Source organism: Pelodiscus sinensis, chromosome 2 (assembly GCF_049634645.1).
Source record: "Pelodiscus sinensis isolate JC-2024 chromosome 2, ASM4963464v1, whole genome shotgun sequence".
NCBI lineage: Eukaryota > Metazoa > Chordata > Testudines > Trionychidae > Pelodiscus > Pelodiscus sinensis.
In genome coordinates, this window is record NC_134712.1 from 35,851,276 (window position 1) to 35,875,774 (window position 24,499).

The 24,499-nt window shown below is 43.4% G+C and overlaps 2 protein-coding genes across 19 annotated transcripts in view; both read right to left on the bottom strand.

The window, feature by feature from the left end:
- The window catches only part of SPAG1 (sperm associated antigen 1), a 90,564-nt gene extending 76,195 nt beyond the window's left edge, over positions 1 to 14,369 (bottom strand). Inside the window, exons 1-8 of one of the 17 annotated variants that reach the window (XM_075920284.1) lie at positions 14,069 to 14,345; positions 11,039 to 11,109; positions 10,583 to 10,654; positions 10,322 to 10,463; positions 9,120 to 9,279; positions 7,857 to 7,982; positions 4,002 to 4,063; positions 538 to 656 (exon numbers count right to left, since the gene is read on the bottom strand). In XM_075920284.1, the coding sequence (XP_075776399.1) occupies positions 538 to 656; positions 4,002 to 4,063; positions 7,857 to 7,982; positions 9,120 to 9,279; positions 10,322 to 10,461 (607 nt within the window). In that variant the 5' untranslated portion in view covers positions 10,462 to 10,463; positions 10,583 to 10,654; positions 11,039 to 11,109; positions 14,069 to 14,345. Of the gene's footprint in view, positions 1 to 537; positions 657 to 4,001; positions 4,064 to 7,856; positions 7,983 to 9,119; positions 9,280 to 10,321; positions 10,464 to 10,582; positions 10,655 to 11,023; positions 11,141 to 14,068 lie in introns of those variants that run through there. The other 16 variants (XM_075920287.1, XM_075920292.1, XM_075920279.1 and 13 more) reach the window with 16 other exon arrangements.
- Positions 14,370 to 15,837: 1,468 nt separating this feature from the next.
- Positions 15,838 to 24,452, bottom strand: POLR2K (RNA polymerase II, I and III subunit K). 2 transcript variants are annotated; one of them, XM_075920300.1, is made up of 4 exons: positions 24,405 to 24,452; positions 18,741 to 18,804; positions 16,407 to 16,499; positions 15,838 to 16,013 (listed from the first exon to the last, which is right to left on the bottom strand). In XM_075920300.1, exons 2-4 carry the CDS (start codon positions 18,799 to 18,801, stop codon positions 15,991 to 15,993), a joined length of 177 nt encoding a protein of 58 aa, XP_075776415.1. In that variant the 5' UTR covers positions 18,802 to 18,804; positions 24,405 to 24,452; the 3' UTR covers positions 15,838 to 15,990. The 2 variants fall into 2 exon arrangements, with proteins under 2 accessions (XP_075776415.1, XP_006122483.1); XM_006122421.4 differs by lacking the exon at positions 24,405 to 24,452 and adding an exon at positions 23,425 to 23,764.
- Positions 24,453 to 24,499: the final 47 nt, after the last annotated feature.

Here is a 24,499-nt window from a genome sequence, read left to right on the forward strand (position 1 = left end):
TCAGGGACCACACAGCCCGCCTGCCAGCTTCTCCCCAGGATTAGCCCAGAGTGGTGGGAGCCTGCTGTCTGCCCACCAGCTTCTCCCTGTGAGAAGCAGGGGGGACTGTGCAGCCCACCTTCTGGCTTCTCCGTGCGGCCATCCTGAGGTGGGTGAGGAGGAGGTGTCACACAGATCACCTGCCAGATACTCCCTGGGTTGGCAAGGGGAAATCAGTCCTGAAATTATACTTTTCGTCAGCATCCCCAACTCCAATTTAATAAGCTTATATTTAAAGCAAACATTTTTCTATATGCATTATTAGAAGGCATATTAAATTTTCTGCAAAATGAACCTTTTCTGGGATGACTTAGGATATGTTTTACTTTTATTTTCTGTGATGGCTGGGGAAAAAAACCAAGGAAGAGATACAGTATATAACAAAAGCACATTTTCCCTCTATAATATTTCTTCAGTTTGTATGAACATTCTACTGAGCAATGTTAATTCGGTATCTAATAAAAGAAAAGACAATTTTGATATTAAGTCACAATTTACCTGCTGTGTCTATTTCCTTTTCAACTACAGGTAAATCTGAACTAATATTGCAACATGTTTTTGAATTATTTTCTTCATTGCCCTCATCAACTTTTGAACACTCCTTTTCCACATCAAACCTTAAAGAAAAAAATATAAACCTATATTACATATGCACACAATAAAATGCACGTAACGATATATGTCAGTTCAGATATAAACTAAATCGTGTACAAAGACTTTGTCAGTCTGTTCAACAATCAAAAATTATTCAGCAGAAACACACAATTTTAAAAACAATTTATATTTCCTTTGTGTGTGTGTTCCTCTTTCATGCTGTCCACTCCAAAATACTCTTCAAAGTCAGTGTGGCATTCTAATAATCAGGCAAAATTCAATAGACTGTTTTAAAGGGCTGAACCTAACAGTTAATGAGCATTTATAATTCTCACTGAAGACAACTGGGGTTGCAGGTACTCTGCACTTCTCAAGAACAGTCTGAAAGTGATTAAATATTGCAAATGGAAGACCAAAGGGAAAACAGTATTTTAGCCACCACTTCACAGCTGCTATCAAGGTGTTTTTTCTAAAGACCTTTCACTAATTAATTGCAAGTAAATGTTACAGTTGTAACACAATCCATCAAAAGAAATGTATTCTGAACCAAGTGATCCACTACTTGTAAACAATAAGGACCTAATTAGAGCTGAGCATGAAACAATCTCAGCATCTAGCAAAAATTTTCAAGATTTAAAAAAATTATTCCTGTCCCAAATCATGATAAAAAGATCAGTTTTGCAAATTTTTGTACCAAAAATAAAAAAAATGATATCAGGTCAATCAAATGTTCCATTTTGACTTTGACCTTATACAAAAAGTTTACCTTAAATTTACTTAAATTTCAACCTGGAAAATGGAACTTTTGAAATTTAAAACATGTTAAAATAAGATTTTGACTATTAGAGTTTATTATTTTCCAAATGTTTTCATAATGGGAAATGCATCAGAAATTCTTTCGCATGAACACTTTCAGTTTCTACAGATTTTTCTGACCAAAAAAAGTATTGTTGAAAAATGTTCAACCAGCTATAGTTTTAATTATTTTCTGAAGGCAGAACAGATAAGTAAAACTGCAAAAATTATAAGAGATATAACACTGAAGTATTATAATACATCATTTTTTTTTCCACAGAAGTAAAGGTAAGAACAGCTTTCTAGTGTGTTGGTCAACAAAGAAAAACAAAAATACTTACTCCATTTATTCTTTTGCACTTGTAACCTGGGACAGGTTATTTGAAAATTAAATTGATTATTAAATCAGTCTGCACAAATGCCACTGATTAGAGGGCTCATGACAAAAAAAGTAAATTTCTGTCAAAATTATTCTGGCAACATATTTTTCTAGAACGTGTAAAAATCTATGCTCTGTTTTTGTAAATATTTATGCACTTAAATACATTTTGTAACATCAGAAACTTATACAATAGCAAAATACCTATAAGTAAGGTTGTGATTTAGTCATGGAGATTGCGGAGTCACAGAATTGTGACTTCCATGGTCTCCATGACTTCAGCCTGTGGTGGTCAGGAGCTGCAGGGTCCCTTGCTACTAACTAGACAAGAAGCTGTGGGGTACCCCTGCTGCTCCAAGTTGCCACCGCTGGCAAGGTTATCTCCACAGCTCCCTACCACTATGAGTGGAGCAGCAGGGGATCTCTGACCTCTCTGCCACTGACAGCAGTGAGAAACCCCCAGTTCCTGGAGGGTGGCAGTGAGAAACCTCTGAGCTCCCTGCTGCCAAGATTGGCAGTGGAACCCTGAGCTTCTAGATACTGCAGGTCATTGAGGATGGCAGACAGCTCCGGGCTGCTGTGAATAAACCCAAAGCTTCTGTCCACATACGAGTTGCAGGGAACCTCCAAGCTTCCACCTCCCATAGGCAGCAGGGGACACCCTGAGCTGCAGGCCGTAGGGGTAGCCTCTCCAGCTACCACAAGCAGCTTCTCATCCCTACAGCTGTCCCGTGTAAAGCAGATCCCCATTTTGACAGGGATTTTTTAGTAAAATTTAGGGACAGGTTTTGACTTCCATTAGTTTTTCTATTTTTCTTGTGACTTGTCCCTAACTTTTATTAAAAATATCTATGACAAAATCTTAACCATACCTATAAAGACCTCTGATTGTGTGAGGACAAACTGTTGTGCCTGCACCAAGCCCACGCCCACTAAGTTAATGGAGCTCTGCACAGGAGCAGGAATCCACGAAGCACCAAAAGCATGCACACACACACACACACACACACCCCCCAATTTAGGAACATAAAATGAATACTGTTTGGTTTTTAAAGTTAGGGTAAAAAAAAAATCACATTTTAAATGTCCTTCCTTGTTCTATTACTGTCTCATTAGACTTTAAAGTCTTAAGATGTTTAAAAATGAATTTAAACAATTAAATTACAATGAAAGTTTTGTTATCCGGCACTCTGTTAACCGGAAAAGAGCCCTGGCCCCAGTCATAAAACCACTGCATCTTCGGCACACACATGTCTCCTGCCTGCCCAGCCAGCTGTTGCGGAGCTTCTGACAGCCAGCACTGCTGGCTGACATCATCAGCATGTGCCTCCTTCCCCCTCAGCCTGCCTTGACCTGCTGGGAGCCAGATTTGATAGTAGGAGATGGAGGCAGAGCAATAAGCTTTGTTATCACAGGAGACAGCTGCATGAGGAAGAGAGTGACCGGCTGGGGCTCACCATCTTGCCAGCCAGCAGCCCAGGTAAATAAGTGGTCCTCCTACCCCAAACCCATTCCCCTGGCCTTTGGCTGCAGTGCCAGACAGTGGAAGGGGGGAAAGCCCTACCGGCCCCACTGCTGCACCCACGCCAAAGCGCCACCAGAACCAGGCAGCAAAGCCCCAGCTCCCACTCGTTGAGGAGCCATAGCCTGCCCTCAACCCAGCCTGGGCAACTCCCTTCCCCACCATTTGGACCAGTTCCTGGGAGTGCTGGCGTATGTTTCCCAGTCCTCCTCTGGTCCCCAGGGAGAAGCCAGTGGGCAGAGTTCACAGACCCCTCCCTCACACCCTGGGCATTCCCCAGGGAGAAACCAACAGTCATCTTCACCCCCTGCCCTGAGCTCTCCCTCCTACCCACCCCCTGACTTGAGCTCCTCATCATCTCCCAATCCTGACTCCTGCACTCCCCACATCCCGAGCCCCCTGTCCTAAGCTGCTCCTCAACCCCCACCCTTACTCCTGCAGTCCTCACACCACCAGCCCCCTGCCTTGAAGGACTGGGGCAACACTGGGTAAGTCTTCTAGAATAAAAAACAAGTCTCACCTGTATTTTTATAATTTCATGAAATATTAATTTTAGGTGAAACATGTTTTTTTTTAAATCAAAATTAATTGGTCCATATTACCTAGTAGTATTCTACTATAAAAATAAAGTTACAAATTTCAATACAAAATTAAAAGAATGATTTAACATACTTGTCCCATTCCCTGTAATCTCGTGGTATATTTTTCTTCTTTCTTTGTTTATATTCTTTGCTCTAAAAAGAAAAGAAAGAGGCTGAGAATTCATTATTTACCAAGTTACTTGATTGTTAGCTTCTCTTTTTGTTCCCCTAGATCAGTGGTTCTCAACTGGTTTCAGTTCATGGACCACCTCCAGCACATGCAGCACAAGACGAACGACACAGCAACCGCTCAGCATGACGGCAGCAGCCACACTGACGCTCAGAGCCTCAGACGGAAGTTACACCACGCAGTTGCATCCTAGGTGATGGCTATGGATGATGCGCCGCATGCTTGTGAACACGACGTAAAACAGCCTAATGGCAGCACCTGCTCACACCATGTGACTTTGGACAATGTTCCTGTGGACCACAGAAAAAGTCACCATGAACCACAAGTGGTCCATGGACCACCAGCTGAGAACCACAGCCCTAGTTAGTATCTGGGGTCAACAGTATTCATGACTGGTCTCCAGCCTGTAGCTATTTTCAAAAATTCACTAGTTTTCAAGCCTTTCCTAGTTTTGACTTTTAAGGAAAATCTATTAGGTGCTTCATATGTATGTTTCCAACACTACATACTCACTCATATCAATTAGCAGGGTTTTTTTCAACCTGAAAGTCCTACATTTAAAACAAAAGGACAAATCACAGGGCGAAACCCAAAGTAAGGAAGCTTAGTGAGATTTCACTTACACAGTTATCCTCATATTGTTTCAGCATGTGAAGATGGAAACAGGGCTTAACTTTTGGGTTCATTCCACAAAAGGGTAAGAGCCCTCAATAGAAAGACTCCCGTGCTCTTGGGAACCTAACATCCACATCCACAATTGCTGCCTCAATAGAACCACAATATCAAGGACACCTCAGCTCTGATACCTCAAAACCTGACCTCCTATAACTTTCTTCTGGTAATTGCACTATACATAGGTAAAACTATTCAAAATCACCCTCCTATATATATCCTGCTTGAAATGCACAAGAAATAGATTTCTTTCCCATAACATTTTTTGAAATTTTAGGAATTTTCCCTTTCTGCATTAGAACAAATCTGAGACCTTTCAAAGTTTCCCACAACAAAATATAGAGAGAATCATAAAACTGGAAGGAACCTCGAGAGGTCATCAAGTCCAGAGACCCACACCACAACAGACAAATAGCTAACAAACTTAAGTACCTGCCCTGAAACAAGCAGAGCACAGACTTAATTAAACATAGATTTCCTATATCGCAGGTCTGTACCCTAGTCACAGGACTACTCTGGGGTGAAGGCTAATCAGTTTCATCTCAGTCTGTGTCTCAAGTTTTGATCAGAAATTCCACCTTCAACCTGAAAAGTCTTCCCTACTAAAGTGGCTTCAAAATTAGAGATATGAATAGTTAATCATTACCCAGGAGTAACCTCCTGCCTGCAGCCTACCCCCACCCTCCTGCCTGCCACTTCTATCCCCGTGCGAGGCTGCCAACTCCCACCCCTCAAACCTGTGCGAGCTGGGAGCCGGTTCCCACACCCCAGTACAACTCCCAGCCCACATGGCCAGGGAACCAACAGCCCAGTGTGTGGTCAGAAGCAGCAGGACTGGAGCAGCCCCATTGCTTGCTCCCGTTTAATCAGTTAACTGGTTAAACATTAAGTTTGACCAGTTAACTAATTAAATGGAATTTTACATCACTACTAAAAATTGATTTGTTTCCAAGAAAGTTTCCTTTTAATAAACTTTGTAAGGAAAAAGTACTTGTGAACCTGTTGTGAGGATCTGTTAAGTAAATCTTACTATTATAATCTTACTATTATATATACTATTATATCAGGAAGATAGCTGTTTCTTAAAAAGCACTGGAAATAACTCAGAGTATAAAATATATAGGTGGAGTACTGTATTCAATAGGTAGTTTTGGTTTAATTTTGGTCATTTATGTGACAGGTTAGATCACAAAAATCCCCTGGGGCATCCTGCCCAGAGCAGCCCCTATAAGCAGCGGAGGAAGGGAGGGTGCAGGAAGGAGCTGATTTGACTGGGCTGTAGCGGTCCCTCCGCCAATCAGTTAACCAGTTAAACTATGTTTATGTGGTTAGCCAATTAAATGGGATTTTACATCCCTAGTGCTAATCAAGCACTAATGCCAGCCTTCCTGACCTCTATGTCTCCACACTAACTCCTGGGCCAAAATCTCTGGTCTCCCCCAGCCAAGGCAGAGAGTTGGGGTTACTGCTCTCCTGCAGAGCAACTCAAACACTGAACCCCATCAGCTCTGGTAGGACTCAACTATAAGATCTTTGACAACACCCAGGAAATCAACTCCCAAAAGGGTACTAAACCCCAAATAAATCCATCTTACTCTGTGTAAGTTTTATACAGAGAAAGTTCATGAAGATGTTCAGCCCCTTTATCAATGAAAGAGAAATATGCACAGTGATTGCTCCTCCCAAATAAGAATTACTTACACTGGGCTTGATAATAAACAATCGTGTTTTTATTAAGTATAAAAAATAGGATTTAAGTGATTGTACATGAAAACAAGCAGATCAAAGTAAATTACTAAGCTAAAATAAACAAAACACACCAGCTAATTCTAATATACTAAGACACTTGTTACATGGAAAGTCTTGCCCTAAACAATTGTTCTTATCTCAGGTCAGAATTGATCTTTTTTTACCTGGGCCATACAGCTTTGCCTTCACTCTTTCGCTATAGTTTTTTGTTTTTGTTTCCAGGTTTCTTCATGTGTATCCTCTTAGGGTAGGGAGGCAATTCCAAAAGCCAGCCGAAGACAAAGACCTGATTGCTTTCCATTCCTTAATCAGACTTTTCCCCAGAACGGGAACCCTTTGGTCAGTCTTCCCATTCCCATGGGAAAGTATCAGACTCAAGATGGATTCCACTACCAGGTGGTATGATCACATATCTTTCTAGGATCAGTTTGGGCTTACAGTAAAAATAAAACCATTCATGGGCCTTTGGTTTAAGTATGAGCTGTTAAATTCCCAAAGTATTACTAATAGCCCTCATTAGCACATACAGAATTAAACACAAATGAATGTTTCATATTTCTAACTTCACATAAAAAATGCTACCTGCACAAAAATAGGATATACAGATTCAGCAGACTGTAACTTTAAAAATGATGTGTTATATGATCTGTTTTGCATAAAGCTTCTTCAAGTTATGCATATTCATAAGACAATTTTCATAAAGCATGGGGGGCCCTGTAACAACTTACCTTTCAAGAACTGTTAAGGGAGGCAGGAGAGAGTACTGGCTCCCCAAAGTGCAAGCTTCAGGCACCACTGGGGATGGGTGAGCTCATTTCTGCCATCCATTTGGCCCTGTTCCATCTTTAGGTCCCACCACACCACCTAGGGCTCCCCAGTGGATAATGGAGGTACAGCCCCTAGCAATACCCCTCCCTGTATCTTGAGCTACACTCCTCCTAGTACACAGCCCCTAGCAACCCTCTCATTGCCTCCTGAGCAGTTTTCAGACTTTTTGAGCTGACTCTTCTGCTTTCAATTATAATTTTTGGGTCCCTGAGACCCAGACAGGCTGGGTGGCCTGCCAAGGCGAGTCAGGGGATGGCAATGGTGCTCTCTTTGGACCTCAGCATACAAAGCTAGCCTGAGCTCCATTAGGCCGTCTCCCCACCAAAACCAGAAACCATGCCTAGTCTTTCTAGGGAGCATATACTAAGCTCATCATTATACAGTTGATTACAACAAATAGTCAAGAAAGGCTCAAATTAACACACTACTTATGTTTAAAGGTACACCTATATCATAGAAATAACAATTTAAAATGAATTTGTTACACATTTTTAAGAAAAGAGATACCTGGCCATCATGAAGGCAGCAATTTGAACCACGAATTGCTGGCAAATTGTCTAGTCTCTCATGAAGTGTTTCTGTTATAGGAAATTGTATTTTATAATCATCTTCCTTCATTTCTGTTACCCAGCTCTGAAAAGAAACAGACAATATCACTATACTTCAAAACAGTGAATGCAGACCTCTCAATGGTCTAATATACTGCCCTGTATATACCCAAATCAAGGAATGACTTGGATGGATTTCAGGTCTAGCACTTCTCTGTTGGTGTGATAGTCATCATAAGCCGTGCTTTTGGAGAGTAGTAGCAGGAACAGGTTTTTTTAAAAAATATATTTTTTACAAGAGCTAAGAGAATCATCTTTGGGGAAAATAGTAATAATTAAACAAAACCAGAAACCATGTAAATGTGATTAGGATACAGACTAATATGCATATGACTTGTCACCAAAAAAATCCAATAGTATCACAAAACATCTACCCATACATACTATTGTAAGGAATCGCTTTCCAAGCGATTTCTCACCATGTTAAAACTCAAAATGTTGTAAAATCTCTAACCAAAAAGAGAAGACCTCAAAGGGGTCACAATATGAAACTCAAAACATTCTAAAAGCATTTGATACATCTTAGGCTGAACCCCAGTATGACTCAGTAAGTGGCAAACTTAATTCCAGGCCAGAAAATCACATTCATATTTCACATTATGACTTAGACTTGCATCCAGTTTTGACTTCGGAGGTGTCACACTACTGTGTAAGAACTGTTGTCCTTACAATGAAGTATTCAATCTAAAGGCTCTTCTACCTAGCTACATATGGAATTCTTCAGTTCCTGTCCTAAAATGTGATGCCGTGCTGCTGTGCCACAACACAATCAGAAACTACATTTTTTTTCACTTGATAGTGGGATGTTTCCCTCCATGTAGCTTGTAAATGCTTTCTGACTCTTCAAATCAAAGATGATATATAAATGTGTCATCATTTGTTGTGGCTGTTCTGATAGAAATTAAAGATTCAGGGGTCCTATTCAAATAAAAATAAAAATTAAGGGTGTTCTAGTCAATATTTTCTAACTTAGTTAAACAGGTTTTACTGTGCAAGGGCAAATGAACTATTAGCAACTGTAAATTGCTGCATTAATTGATATGTAACCAGTCTCAGAACAACAGTGACATCAAATTCTAATTAGGTTTACTCAAAAAATCAGAGCACTAATTAATTAATAACTTTAATATATATTTACATCGCCATACCATATATACTTTACCTTCATTTCATCATTAATTTTTTCCCATTCTTCAGCTGTAAAATCAGACACAGAGGCTGGAGGTTTATCTTTTCGCAGGGCTCTACTCCCCGGAGCTAAACATTCAATGCGTTTTTCACAGAATAATGTAAGATCAGGATAATATCCTTCCTCACCAGATCTTAAAAGGTAAACAAGACAATTTAAAGGTGACGAAAAACCAATAAACAATATTGCATTCTCCTCTAATTTTATATATGAGATAGAGTAGTCACTATTGTGGTCTCTTTTACTTCCTAGGGTACGTCTAGACTATAGGCTTTTGTCGACAGATACTGTCAACAAAGCCTCTGTCGACAAAGAGCGTCTAGACTACAGCCCGTTCTATTGACAAAGCAAGCCGCTTTTTTGACAGAGAGTCTAGACGCTCTCTTTTTAAAAAGCAGTGTGGATGTAATAGCGCCTTTTGTTGACAGAACTCTGTCAACAAAAGGCGTTATTCCTCGTAGAATGAGGTTTACTGCCGTTGACAAAACTGCCACGCTCTGTTGACTTACTGTCGACAGAACTTGGCGGTAGTGTAGACACAGGTAGTTTTGTTGACAAAAGTCCACTTTTGTCGACAAAACCCTATAGTCTAGACACACCCCTAGTGATTGAAAATTGTTATAACCATTTTACAATAGTTTGATGACAACTGTAAAATGAGCTGGCAGCCTTGGTCCAGTGTCTAATGAGCAAATGTTCACATTACAAAAACCATTGCAATTAGTATTAACTGCAAATATTTTTAGTGGATACACATGGCTACATAAACCACGCATATATAACTATTGTTGTCACTCTCACCAAAAATTGCAAGAATTAAATCAGCACGCTTTCTGAAATAATCACACCTCTTCACAGGTCCTTCCTTGCCACAAATAAGGTACAATAGTGGTAGAATCGGAAGACTTTTCTGCTACTCAAGCTGTACCCTTTCTGAAGATTTAACATAGAATTTCTATTTCCAAGGTTGTCAAATAATGAACCTTTCACAAGCATTAATGACTCATTAATTTTAATTTAGAGATTTAACTTATGTTAAGACACCAACACTTTTAAGATAAGTCAAGTACTGAGCCCAATCCCTTCAATCTTACCAACAGATAAACTATTAGCTAAAAACAAAGCAAAAAAGCAGTAATATAAATATTAATGAAGATAGAATTTTAAATGTTTACCTCAATATCCTGAGAATTTTTTCCAGGTGTTTAACATCTGAGCACTTTTCAATGAACTTGTAATCAAAATGATTAATAGGAATTTGATATGTTTTTGTTGTTCCCTGGTCCCACAAAGATGAAACTGGCTGGTCACTCATTTCTAAAATATTTAAAGAATCAGCCTAATTATTCTGATACCTGAAGTGGTACTCAGATACACTTTGATGCAATTCCAATGTTAGGAAATAGCCTTGCTGCTAATTCATATCTAATCCTTACATAGATGCATAGTCCCGCTAACATGATGAATAAGTTGCCATCTTGAAGTCCTTGTCTTGCAAACTGTTCCACCTGTTGAGAGTCCCACTAACTTCACTGGGGGTCTGAGTGGACATAAGGATCTCAGCTTGCAGGACTGAGATCCAAGATTGTAAACTCTTTTGAGCAAAACTAGTCTCTTCTATTGTAACCACAAAGTGCTACACACACAGATAGCATTACAGAAATAATCAACAATTATAACAATGAAAGCAAAAATTAGAAATATCATATATTAAATATTCAAGTTTCACCTTTGCAAAACCTTTTGGCTTCTGTTCCTCTCATGCAGGGTAATATGTCTTTTAAATGAATATTGCTATTTTATTCGGTCCCTCATAAAGAAAAGCACTGAGGAAAAATCATCTTAGAACAACTAACAAGTTGATGCAATTAATTTACCTTCCATGGACTTACGTGAGGATAACTCTGAGGAGCTTATGTGGGATCACCTCACATTTTTAAGTGGAGTTGCTGCTGAAAAACATCTACAGATGCTGTTAATTTGAATCAATATTGCTGTAATTCAGATATATATTTCTTGTGATATTTTTAAAAAATTCAGATGGCATGCTATTTTAATAGGAAATACTTAAATTATAAAATTTGGAAATTCCCAGTGGCAGATTAAGACTCACCAAACTAAGCACATATTATACAAAAAAGGCATTTCATACTTCCTTCACTAGCTCTTATCTTCCTCAAAATCCTATCTTCAACCTTCCCTTTGCCGTGATGCTTTCAAAACTCTTGACAAAGGTTAGGCACTGTGTACTAATACTACCACCTATCATGCTGACCGATGTTGTGTCAAGGTTTCCTGATACTCCTCATCAATCTAAGGAGTACTGCAGAAAGGGATCTAGGAGTCATAGTGGGCCACAAGCTAAATACAAGTCAACAGTGTGACGCTGTTGCAAAAAAAGCAAATATGATTCTGGGATGCATTAACAGGAATGTTGTGAGCAAGACATGAGAAGTCATTCTTCCGTTCGACTGCACTGATCAAGCCTCGATTGGAGTATCATGTCCAGTTCTTGGCACCACATTTCAAGAAAGATGTAGAGAAATTGGAGAAGGTCCAGAGAAGAGAAACTAGAATGGTTAAAGGTCTAGAGAACATGACCTATGAAGGAGGACTGAAAGAATTGGGCTTGTTTTGTTTGGAAAGGAGAAGACTGAAAGGGGGCATAATAGCAGTTTCCAGGTATCTAAAAGGGTGTCACAAGCAGGAGGGAGGAAAAATTGTTCTCCTTGGCCTCTGAGGATAGGCCAAGAAGCAATGGGCTTAAATTGAAGCAAGGGAGAGTTAGGCTGGACATTAGGGCTACGTCTACACTGGCCCCTTTTCCGGAAGGGGCATGTAAATTTCACTAGTCGTCGTAGGGAAATCCACGGGGGATTTAAATATCCCCCGCGGCATTTAAATAAAAATGTCCGCCGCTTTTTTCCAGCTTTTAAAAAAGCCGGAAAAGAGCGTCTAGACTGGCCCAGATCCTCCGGAAAAAGCGCCCTTTTCCGGAGGCTCTTATTCCTACTTCAAAGTAGGAATGTTAATCCTTTGTAATTTGTTTATGTTAATCCTTTGTAATTTGATCTAGTTTCTACTTTTTATAGGAATCCTTTTTTATTATTTCTAGATTATTCAAGATCTCCTGTTGAGCCAGGGTAGACTCTTGCCATACTTCCTATCTTTCCTCTGCAGTGATCGGGGCCAGTCTAGACGCTCTTTTCCGGCTTTTTTAAAAGCCGGAAAAAAGCGGCGGACATTTTTATTTAAATGCCGCGGGGGATATTTAAATCCCCCGCGGATTTCCCTACGACGACTAGTGAAATTTACATGCCCCTTCCGGAAAAGGGGCCAGTGTAGACGTAGCCCATGAAAAACTTCCCGTCACGGTGGTTAAACACTGAAATAAATTGCCTAGGGAGGTTGTGGAATCTCCATCTCTGGAGATATTTAAGAGCAGGTGAGATGACATCTATCAGGGATGGTCTAGACCAGTGTTTCCCAATTGATGCTCTGCAGAACCCTGGGGTGCGGAGCAAAAGTAGGGGTTCCGCGAGGAGCCAGCACTCCCTCGCCCCCTCTGAAAGAGAGAGAGCCGGCTAGCCAACTTCTTAAAGAAACAGCACACTTGTTTCCCCTTCCTCCCTGGTGACACAGAGGCATAGCGAGGCGGGGGCAAAGGGGAACAGTTGCTCCTGGCCAGCATACTAGAGGGGTGCCGGACAGGGGTGACCCCATGTGACCCACAGCGGGGAGGGAAGCACTTTCCCTTCCCAAAGGAGCCGGCGCACACCGCCTGAACAGCAGCACCCAGCAACTTAGTTCCGTGGCCTTTCTGCATGGTGGGGGGGAGGGAGGTCAGGAGACCAGGGGCTGCGCAGCTCCGACTGTGCAGGCAGCACGCTCTGCCTTGGGACTCCCTGCACTCTCCCCACCGCAGGACGGCATCGCAGAAGTAAGTTGCTGGGGTGAAACAGCCCCTGCTGTTCAGGCAGCACGCATGCCAGCTGTTTGGGGAAGGGAAGTGCAGTTGCACACTTCCGGAACCCAGAGTTGCAAGATTGCCAGGTACTGGTCCCAGCTGCCCCTGTCCCCTGCCCAGACCCCCCTCCAGGAGTACCCTGACCACTTCCCTCACCAACACTGTCCCCAGCACCCAGCAGCACCCTGTCTCTGGCCCCAGCACCCTGCCACCCACCCCAGGAACCTGGCTCCGGCCCCAGGAGCTTGCCACCTACCCCAGTGCCCAGCAGCACCCTAGCACTGGCCCCAGCACCTGCCACCCACCCCAGCATCTTGTCCCTGGCCCCAGCAGGCCAATAACATGAGATAATAATAATAAAAATAATAATAGTGTTTACTCTTCTTCTACACAGAGGGATGCATACAGCTTGACTAGTCAAAATTCATTCTAATGCACATGTATTTATGCAACCAGGTTTTGTTTTTACAATTGGACTTTTCTTAGTTTTACCCTTTATTGATTAAAGACAAAGGGCCGCATTCCTCTCCTTAAGCAGCATAGGGACAATTCCTGTCAGCGTAAGTGTCACCAAGAAACACCAGCAAAATTGAACTCAAACGTGTGTGTTTGGCAATTTTTGCACCGCTCTCACAACAAACGGAATAAACCCCGCAAAACTCCCTCCGCCCTCCCCTAGCAACTGTTTCTATGTACAGCATGGCTCCTGGAGAGTCCCAGCAGCATGGGCTAAGGACCAAGCCTCACCACCCAGCCAGGTCGTAACAGGGGAGGTAACAACACTGTAGTTTGGCCCCTTCCACAGAGCATGGGGCCGCTCCAGGAGTTAACCCTCCTCACGCCGCTCCTGCCATCGCCCCCTTTCACACCGCGGGACCGCACGCAGGGCGCTACCTGCTGTGGGAGACGCCCCCGGCCCGGCCCCGAGGTGCAAGAGCTTCCCGAGTCTACTTACCGCACGGCGAGCGGTTACCCTATCAGCTCCCCTGGCCCAGGCACAACGGCGGGCGGAAGGGTCAGGAATCCCGCCGAGAGCGAGACACCGGCGCTGTAGCAGCCCAGCCCGCCCCGCTCTAGCTCTCGAGGGACGGCGACTGCGCCCCCACGCCTCACCTGCCCGCGGAGGGCTACGGGACTCAGGCGCCCAGCCGGAGCCTCCGGCGTCCACTCAGCGCATGCGCAAAGGTGGGGGGGGGGGTCAACGCTGCAGCGCTACCGTTGGAATCGCCGGGCTACACGAGCGCGCGCTCACACACGCCCCAAGCTAGAGCCTGGTCTAGGCCGGGCCGGCTTGTGCCCCCCCCCCCCCTCCGAGAGCCGCTAGTGGCGGCAAGTTGCCCGGGACACGCTGCGCGAGGCGTGCCTGCTTGAGATGGGTAAACAACGAGAAGTCCTGGGGCACCTCATAGACTAAGTTATTGGAGCAAAATCTTCCGTGGGCAAAGATACCTGCCTCTGGAATTTCCACTACAGGCATCTGACGAAGTGGGTCTTTGCACAGGAAAGCTTATGCTCCAATACATCTGTTAGTCTATAAGGTGCCACAGGACTTCTCGTTTAAGCAGATTCAGACTCACACTGCTACCCTTCTGATGCTTTAGATGGGGTAGCGGGAGCCTGCCCGGGAGGCAGAGCTGAGCAGGGCACCTTGTCCTCTCTCCATGGGAGGATAGTGAGGGAACTTATGGCCTGGTGAACCTGAGAGGAAGAGGTCAGGCTGATCTTGCAAACATTATGGTGCAATAGCATCCTATTGCAGGATTTCCTAAAGTCTGGGACAAGCCTAGTATTTTAAGAGGGAAAAAAAACACTACCCCCTCAGCAGCTGTTATTGTATTAGCCTATCCTACACAATGGAATGTATTTTGGCAAGAGTATTTTGAAAGAAACTGAGCCATCATTATCTTCAGCAGCAATCCTTCCTCAATGTAGCAAGGTGCTCAATTTTTAATAGGACAGTATATTTCCAGAATGTTTAGTTAGCGAAACAAAAAAGTGGGAAACAAAATACAGTGGAGAAGCTACTAAGGAGCTCCTATATTGTTTCCCTTCATTAGCCACTGAAAGTTGATTACTGAAAATGTATCATTTACACATTTTGGACTTTTTTAAAAGCAAGAAAATTAACAGTTAAAAACATTGGCTCAAAGCCAGGGACGTATGATGCTCAGTGTCACAATACCTAATACCAAACTTTAGATGCCTAAAAATCATAGGAACACTAGAATTCATGCAGGCTGAATGAGTTGCTTTGGCTCTTTGTACAATGAATGGGGCAGGTAATTGCTTTAGAATGCAATTCCCCAATTCCTACAACCTGCCTCCAGGTGCTCTCTCCTTATAATACTAGCTGTTGTAAATGCTTCCCTTTCCATGGGAATCTACACCTCAGGTCACAGGTAGACACCTCTCTCTTTGCAGTCAGGTCACATAAGTGTATAAAGTATTTCTTGTGAAGCCTTGTAAAAAGCTCAAGGAGTTAGTGTTACTTACCTTATAAACTACATTTATGTATGCTTAACTTTCTACAGAAATTCCAGAGCGTACTTGACGGGACTACTACTCAGTACATAAAGTTAAACATGTTAAGTCTCTACAGAATTGGTGCAGTAGTGATGTTCTAGGATGGGAAAAGAAAAATCAAGGAACATGGAGATATGGAGCCAAGCTGGGCTCTGGTGTAAGCAAACATAACTTGACTAAATTCAAAAGTGAAGCTGAATATTCGATATTAAAATCTTTATTTAACTACTTGAATAATTTACAACTGATCAGAATGAAAATGTATGTATTTGTACACAACAGATATGTATGCAAACCGAAGTTATCAAAATACTGAGATGAACCAGGTCATAACAGCTACATCTTGAGTCCACGTTACCGAGCATCAAATACAACCACTAATAGTTCAGAGTTAAAGAAAATGGAATGGGGAAAAAAAATTTAAAATGCAATCACAAGTCAGTCATGTAAAAATGTGTTGAGGCTCAGTTACCACCACAATTAGCATTTGTTTGTATGTTTTTAAAAATGAATATGCATTGCATGCACAATAGTATCTTCTAGCCACGTACTTTTTACCTGTTTGCACTGTAATACGTGACTACCAAGTTTGTGTTTTCAATTATTTTCAGTGGTGACCCTGTTAATTAAGATACTTCCTCATATGTACTAGTAAGACTTTTTCAGCACTGGACCAGTTCTTCAGTACTACCCCAATTTCTCATTTTATTTATAGCCACCATCTTCCCCTACCCACTCAAACAACTGAAGAGGTAAATGCAAAAGGATACATCTTTTTGTTCTTTTTTTGTACATTATTCTGTACCCACATTCTCGACACCTTATAGGATCTCTTGCTTTTATTTCATTTTCTGTGTGACATTCTACAAGACAAAAACCAATATTATTAGTCCACTGTAACAAGAAATACAAGATTCAAGATGTTATACCTTCTCCAAAAGTAAAGTAACAATTCAAAACCTGCATTTGTGGCAAACACCACAATGTTATTGAATTTACTTTAGGAGTAATATTAAGTTCTTGATTTCTCTTACTGGTAAACAATTCACCTGTAAATTTGCAATTTAATGTTCTATTATCTTTACTGATGACAAAATGTGGTAGTCAAACTATACTATTGACATATTACAAAAATGTGCTCATAAATAATTTTCCGTAATATGTTAGCAGTTGAGAGGTATTAATGTATTGCAATCCAAAATTGATGTATTGCAATCCATATTACTAGCCAGTGACTGTCAACCACAGACCCTTGTTGAAAACAGCCATTCCTCACACTAAAAGGTTGGAGGCATTAAGAAAGACTGTTTCGTGGAGTACATCATTTGAAGGAATGGCTTCTCCTTGTATCAAAGATACTTCTGTAGGACAAAATTATTTTGCCTTTTGATTACTCCAAATGGAAGACACTGTATTTCAAAAAATGTCCCCAGAAGGATCAGAGTCAAAAATGTAACAGTACTGTAGAGGGATTAAAAATGATTGCATTTCAACGCTACCAATAACAATTTTAGCTAATAATAAAAAGTGACCACACCAGCTTTTTCTGAGATATGATGGCAATTTTATTCATATTTACACATCTAACATAGGGGCATACTGTGCAAATATACTCTACAGACAATGCACCACATGAACTGCAACATGTGACCTGTGTGACAGAATTTCTAAAGAGCTATTTCCAATTACCTTCACTCCATGAAGCAAAGATCCATCATATTAGCTTATGTCTATACTACTGCAGAAAGTTGACCTAAGATACACAACTCCAGCTACATGCATAACGTAGCTGAAGTTAACATACTTTAGGTCGAGTCACCACGGGGTCTACACTGCAGGGGATCAACAACAAAAACTCTCCCATCAACTTACCTTACTCTTCGTGTCTGGGGTAGAGTGTAGGGATTGACTGCAAAGCAATGTACAGTTGATTTGGCAAGTCTTTGCTAAACCCACTAAATCAACAGCAAGTGGATCAAGTCACACTGTTGCGTAGACGTAGCCTTAGTATAATTATTCTGCACCATTTACAGTTAATGGCATGCTACCCTTAGAAAATACCACAATTTACTACTAACAAGATTAGGTTCAACAGATATTATTTCTCTCTTGTACACAGCACAGCTACATAGCAACATTCTGTAAATACAGTTGTAGGTAATTAACCCATTTCAAGGCCTCTATGATAATGTGGATGTCAAATTCACCTTTGAATCTATATTTGGGGCACTGGATTACAATGTGTTCAATGATTTGCATGTTCTCACTACAGTGACAAACAGGGATGATTTATTTTTGTTCAGATGAGATTCAGTGTGGTCCATAGTCTGCATCGCAGGTTGAAACTGGGATGGCAGCTAACTGAGTGAATGATGTGTTGACTGGAATGGTAGCTAAAGACCCTGGCGAGATCCAGAGATATGAGGTGGTCATGGGTAGTCCACAATAGTTTTCACAATTTCAGACGTCGTTGGGGGACGTTGTCCATAGCCTGTCAAATGTGAAGTTCTGAGTAGTTTTCGGCAGATTTATGTTCATGTTGCAGCTACACCTCAACGGATAGCAAACATCAAATCTCCAGCTAACTCAGAAAGCTACGGTAGATATATTGATTTTAAAGAGCCCGGGATGTTTCACATGGTCTGATTCAGCTGCCTTTCTGCAAATTTGGCATGGCAGCTTTTTGTCCATGATATGGATGCACAATATTCATCAAATAGGTATATTAGGGCCAAGGCCACTGTTCAATAGCACTAGAGCAGTGCACTTGCAACTCAGCCCCATAGTTTTAAAGAACCTGACATGACGCATCAGACTGTAAGATCATGGAGGAGTACTTTCAAATTTGGCAGCTGAGACCAAAGTCAGTAGTATCTACTTTTCTCCATCTTGACAACAGAATCACACTTACTCCCATTGACAAATTTGGTGGTGAAACTGTACATTATGAACCAAAGCCAACATACCTTAGTGTCATTTCTAACCATACACCCACTTCCAGAAAACAGCCTCTAAAGCAAAGACTTTCATGAATGTTATACAAAAGTTAGTAGGACCAAGCTGGAGAGGAGTAAACATAATTAAACATTTGATATTATTCTTACCTCCACAAATGTAAATCATTGGCTGCTGCTTTGGAGGCTGAACATCCTTTTGGGAATCCATGTTCTATCAATTAAAAAAGACAAACCATGCTGTTGGATAATGAAGAATTAGGACAGAAAAACCTCTGGAAACAAATTTAACACCAACCTCATCTTCCTTCAATGTGTTAGATTATCTGTCTTTGGATAAAGCTTGGAGAGCAGTAGTCTCTCCCACTAATGAAAGATTTTGCTGTAGCTACAAAAAAAGATATGATCAACTACCTATCAGTAATTTATTTTGGGAATGGACAACATCACTACTTGCATATATTGGATAAAGCCAATCACACTTAAACCACTGCTTAATCCTGCACTATTTCTGATGGATAAACTGGACAGAAATCTTGGGGTCAGAATGAGGGCAGAATAGTAGTAGTACTTTCCCTTATAATTCCAGCGTAACTAGAACTGACTACTAAACCAATCAACACTGAAATAATTAATAGGACTTTTTAAATAATCATTAAAATCTAATAATATTTAATCAGTTAGTTTAAACCTTATTTTAGGACTAAGTCTATCCCTATGATGTCAGAAAAAGATATTTTTGAATAGAGGATCTATACCACATCTACTCCACAGGTTTTTAACATTTGTAGAATTATTGGCTCTAAACAGTTGTATCTATAACCATGATTACTACTTGTATAATAACTGGTAGCAAATAGTGCTTCCCATGAGAGACTTCAGTTAGCAGGAACTTATTTGCTTGTAGCTAGTTCAAGTCATTAAGGGCTCTTTGGCAGGGGATTATGGCTGCATAACCAGTATAGCTGGTTCTCCTCTACCAGTGTTACTCAAACTTTTTGATGCTAGAGACTGGTTGCTGTCTTCCTAAACTGTGTCAAGGAGGTCTCAGTGACCAATCCCCATCCAAAGACTAGTCATTGAGAAACACTGTCCTAAAAAATAGGACAACCCAGATTGCACGGCTTTATGTACCGACTGCCATGGTCTGTATACATATCCTGCAGGTACTCTGGCCCCTACTGAAGCACTAAGGAATTGTTTTTCTAATCTTCCCAGAACGCACATATAAATATGCCTCAGCCATGACAAAAAAGTGGCATGGTGGAAACCACTAAAACTTTGCTTGCAGTTACCTGGACAGATGGAGTACGTCACAACCGTTTAAAATATTACTCCTGTGCCCCGGGGGGGTCATACATTCTGATCTGACCTGATTACAATGGTTACCACTATGCAACATCAGGGATCAAGGGAGAGGCTAGCCTTAATCCAGTCTATGAGACTCGGGGCACTCCATCCCCCCACCACAGCAGGGGAAGCCCCACAGAAAGTCTCTGAACCTCAGCGACCCTTGCTAGTGTGGCTGCAGTGTCAGTGCTGGCTCTCTGCTGCAGCAAGGAGTACTACTGAGCCTTGTGGCTGGATCGAGACAAGCTGCAGACCTCATCCGGTCTTCAGGCTCTGCCTTCCGGGGGAGGGGGGGAGGGAGGAAGCAGCTGTATGTGATGCCATTCCACATCCCCACTGGCTGGGGGAATGGCAACAGAGGGAAGTTCTGTCACTGTGCTCACTTGCAGGCTTTGCCCCCATCACTCCCACTGGTTGGGAATCACGGCCACTAGGAGCGGCAAGCGGAGTGGCAGCAGTGCTTTCAGGGGAAGGGTGGCATAGAGCCACCTGTGCCCCTGAGAGCTATGCCAGGTAGGCACCCCAAGCTCCTGCCCAGACCTCACACGCCTATCCCCCATCTGCTCCTGCACCCTCCCTCCTACCCAGTCACCTCACCTTTATTCTGACTCCTGTACTTTACCTCTCACCTAGACACCACACCCTCATCTTGGCTCCTGCACCCTACCTCCTGCCTAGACGCTGCATCCTTAACCGCAGCCAACTCCCCAGCAATCACTTCCTACACAATGAACCCCTCACTTATGGTCCCATCCCAGAACCCGGGAGGGGACAAGATCTACTATCCCCAGAAAAGTTAATCTTCCTCTGGTGCCTGAGCCTTGGCACCCTCTTCACTCCCCCCCATGGGGTTGGAGTGCCAGGGAAGTATCTTACCCCTCCCTCCACTTCTCAGTTTGAAGGTTGTATATAAGAGGGTTTTTTCCCCCCCCTCTCCTGACTTGGAAACCAGGTGAGTGAGGGCTTTTTTGGTTTTGTTTCTCACTTGTGCGCAGCTGCCAACTGATTCTTCCGTCAGTCAATAGCCTCCAACCCAAAAAGGAGAGTAGCAGGGGCTCCGTGGGCCAGATCAACCTGCTTAGCGTGCTGGATCCAGCCCACGGAGGCCCTTTTACCGACCTGATCTATCCTACTGTACAAAGATCTGAAAAGAGGACAGCTAACTCAATTACACAGGAGATCCCAGCAAAATAATATACTTGATATTGGTAGACAAATGAATCCACTAGCAAGAGCTGCAATAGTTTAACCAAACATTAACCACACTAAAAGATTTACCTGGAACTGCTCAGGTCCTTAACTCACATACATTTTGTTTTTCTTCACTTAAATCATTGCTCTGGGGTGGGGCAAGGGATAAGGGATTCAGTATGCAGGCTGACCCAGGAAGAGAGGACAAACCCAATCCTCTCTGGGTCAGGTAAGAAGAGCATATCCACAGCCACTGCAGCCCAAACAGGCACAGCCAGGGGAGGGGTGCATGTCCCTGGGTTGGGGGAAAGAGACAATGTCTAAAACAGGGGTGTCCAAACTTTTTTCAAAGAGGGCCAGATTTGATGAAGTGAACATGCGTGAGGGCCGACCATTTTGCCTGACATTCTTTGAACCATTAAAATTAAATGCAAATTAACTATTTTATGCAAAGTTTATTGCAAACAGCATACTTTTCATTTTGTCACATGGATGACAAATCTAAACAGGTGTTAAATCACTCTGCCTTTCATATCTGAAGGCCAGATGACAAAAAAACCCCAGGAAGCTGAAATATATGTCAGGAACATTGTAAAGTACATTACATATTATTGGTAATAAAGGCTGTCTGTCAACTTTTAAGTTAAAAAAATATGAACAGGAACATAACACCAAGTATACATGTGGTGTCCAAATATATTTATAACTGATTTAGACCAACTGACATTAACTGAGATTTTACAATGTGTTCATCTCAATACATATGGATTCGTTGGGGGCCATAAAAGATAGATATTGCCAAATTACCTGGGGGGCCATATTAAACCGGAACACGGGCCGCAATTGGCCCGCGGGCCGGACTTTGGACATGCCTGGCCTAAAACATATAGTAGATAGCTGTCCCTTTCTCCACCCCTGTCTCCTGCTGGCCCAATGAGGTTATAGCTGTTCTGGGCCCCATCTCTGGCCCCCTGCTGCCTGCCCTTCCCGCCCCAGTTATTCTGCCATTTCACTCCCTCCTACCAGACTGTTTCTCATAAAATGGAAAGGGAACAATCACATTCCAGGCAAATCCATTATCCTGGCGCAACTAAACCCTGACCTTGCTTTAAGTTATAAGAGGAAGCTGCATACCAAATTTGGTGGTTCTCTCTCTCTCTTACCATTTAGGAGTTCTTGAACAAACAGACGCACATTTCTAAAATATGTAATAAGATGATTGTGTGGATACAAACCATGTTTAAAGTCTGAGCCTGTAACCATTAATGAAGTGTCTTAACAATGCATGTTTGGTAGGCAAACCACCCACATGAATAATTGCTCAAAATACACTGATATGAATGCAGTTAGGCAAAGTGATATGGTCAGACACACATTACAGTGGCACAACTGTGATAAGAAGATACTTTCAGTATGGATGGAAACACTGCTAAAAGTACTACAAACTGGCTTGACTTCTGTGCATCCTATGTGCCTACAATTGGATGGCTTGTATTTTCACAGGCCCAGAGGTAAAGATGTGAAAGGTTATTCAGTTATCTGGTTAACCAGTAAGCATCACCTTAAATGGGTAACACTTACTAGTTCCAGTTAACTGGTGGGGGCTGGAGCATCTCCCCCCTGTCACTGCGCCAGCCCCACAGGGACCCACAGCAGACAGGGACGGCTCCTGCAACCAGAACAGCTATTATGTCCCTAGGAAGCCTGGGAGCCCCACAGGCAGGGCTGCTTCAGCTGTCCACAGGGAGCCTAGGCCCGCCTCCTACAGGGGTTGTTCCCGCAGGGACTGGGGGGCAGAAGCCCTGCAGGCAAGTGGCCCCCAGCCCCGATCCTGCTTAAAGAGTTCAATGATTGATCAACCTAACATTTAACCGGCTAACTGACAGGCTTGGATTTTGCATCCCTAGCTAGAGGGAGGCTGCACCACTTTCCAACACGCCCGCTGCGGAGCACCCTCCCCGTGCACAGCTGAGCGGCCCCGGCAGCTTCACCACGTGCTCGGAACCTGGCAGGCCAGCGAGCAGCGCGTGCCCCAGGGCCAGGGGCTCTGCTCCGCAGCCTCCCGGGCGGAAGGAGCGCGGCACAGACCCGTAGCCTCGCTCGCTCGGAGGGGAGCCGGGGGGGGGGGTGTCAGGCCACCCCTGGCTGCTGGGGAAGACGGGGAGAGGTCTCGGCGGCTACTCGAGAGCAGTACGGCCAAGGAGAAGGGGACTCGGCAGGGACCCGTCTTCGCGGCGGAGGAATCAGGGAGCTGGGGGGCGGGGGAGAAAGCGATGCCCAAACCGCTCCGTACCTCCCCGGAGCGGGACCCCGCTCGCCGCGCCGCTCGCCCCAGACACAAATCGCTCCCGAAGCCCTAGGCCGAATCGCGTCTCTACGCCGCGTCTTCCCGAAACGCGCAGGCGCAGCAATGAGGGGCCAACTCCACCCCAGGCGCCCTGACGCGAGAGGAGGAGGAGGAGGAATGGAGCGCGGACTGGTCCTGAGGGAGGAGCTATTGCTCCAGCTGGCACGGGGCTGTGACTGTCATTCTAGCTGCAGATCCCTCGTGCTGGGGCTCTCTCTGTCCTCCTCTGAATGCTTCCAGCTCCTCGGGCTGTGACCGGCCTGGCCCTGAAACTCTGTCTGTGTCAGCCCCCTCCGCCTAGCTTTACTGACTGCCCGCCTAGCTCCTTCAAGAAGCCAAAGGATCAGCGCAGAATACCAGGAGGTGTTGCCAATTTACAAGATTATTGATACAATCATGAGAGAGTTGATGATTTCCTCTAGGTGTCAGGTGTTGAAGTCAAGAGTTTGGATGGGACTCTCAGGGTTTTTTATTAATTGACCTCGGCAAATAGGTTTTTAGCTTTCATAATTGTGGAGAAAAGTTTGAAAATAGGAAGCAAGGGAAGTATCCCTTAAAGATACAGACCGCAAATAAAAAGAGCATCATGGTTGTTACAATGTTAATTTCCTGATGGGTAGGTACGTGCCGTTGCTGGGAATTGGGGGGAAGGGCGGTCAATCAGGGCAGAGGTGCAGGAGATGCTCTGGCTGGAGGTGCGGCCATGCCGCGGACTGGATGGGGCACACTGTAACCTCGCTGCTAGGCCTCCCGAGCTAAAGGAGTGGAGCCTGGGGTGCTGGCTCGGACCCACCAGACCTGGGGCCTCGACCCCAGCCGTCTGGCACTATGGCAAAGTGCCACAGGGTGATTTGAGCTCCTGTGGGGGAGAGAGCGAGCAGCATAACATGGGCAGGCCAGCTTTCCATAGCAACGCCGGACCTTACCTGTGAACAGCGGCCAGCAGCATTCAGAGCCCCACCATCAGCCGGTCACTTACGGGGTCCACAGCCGGGCCCCGGTTTATTTTATGCTATTATAA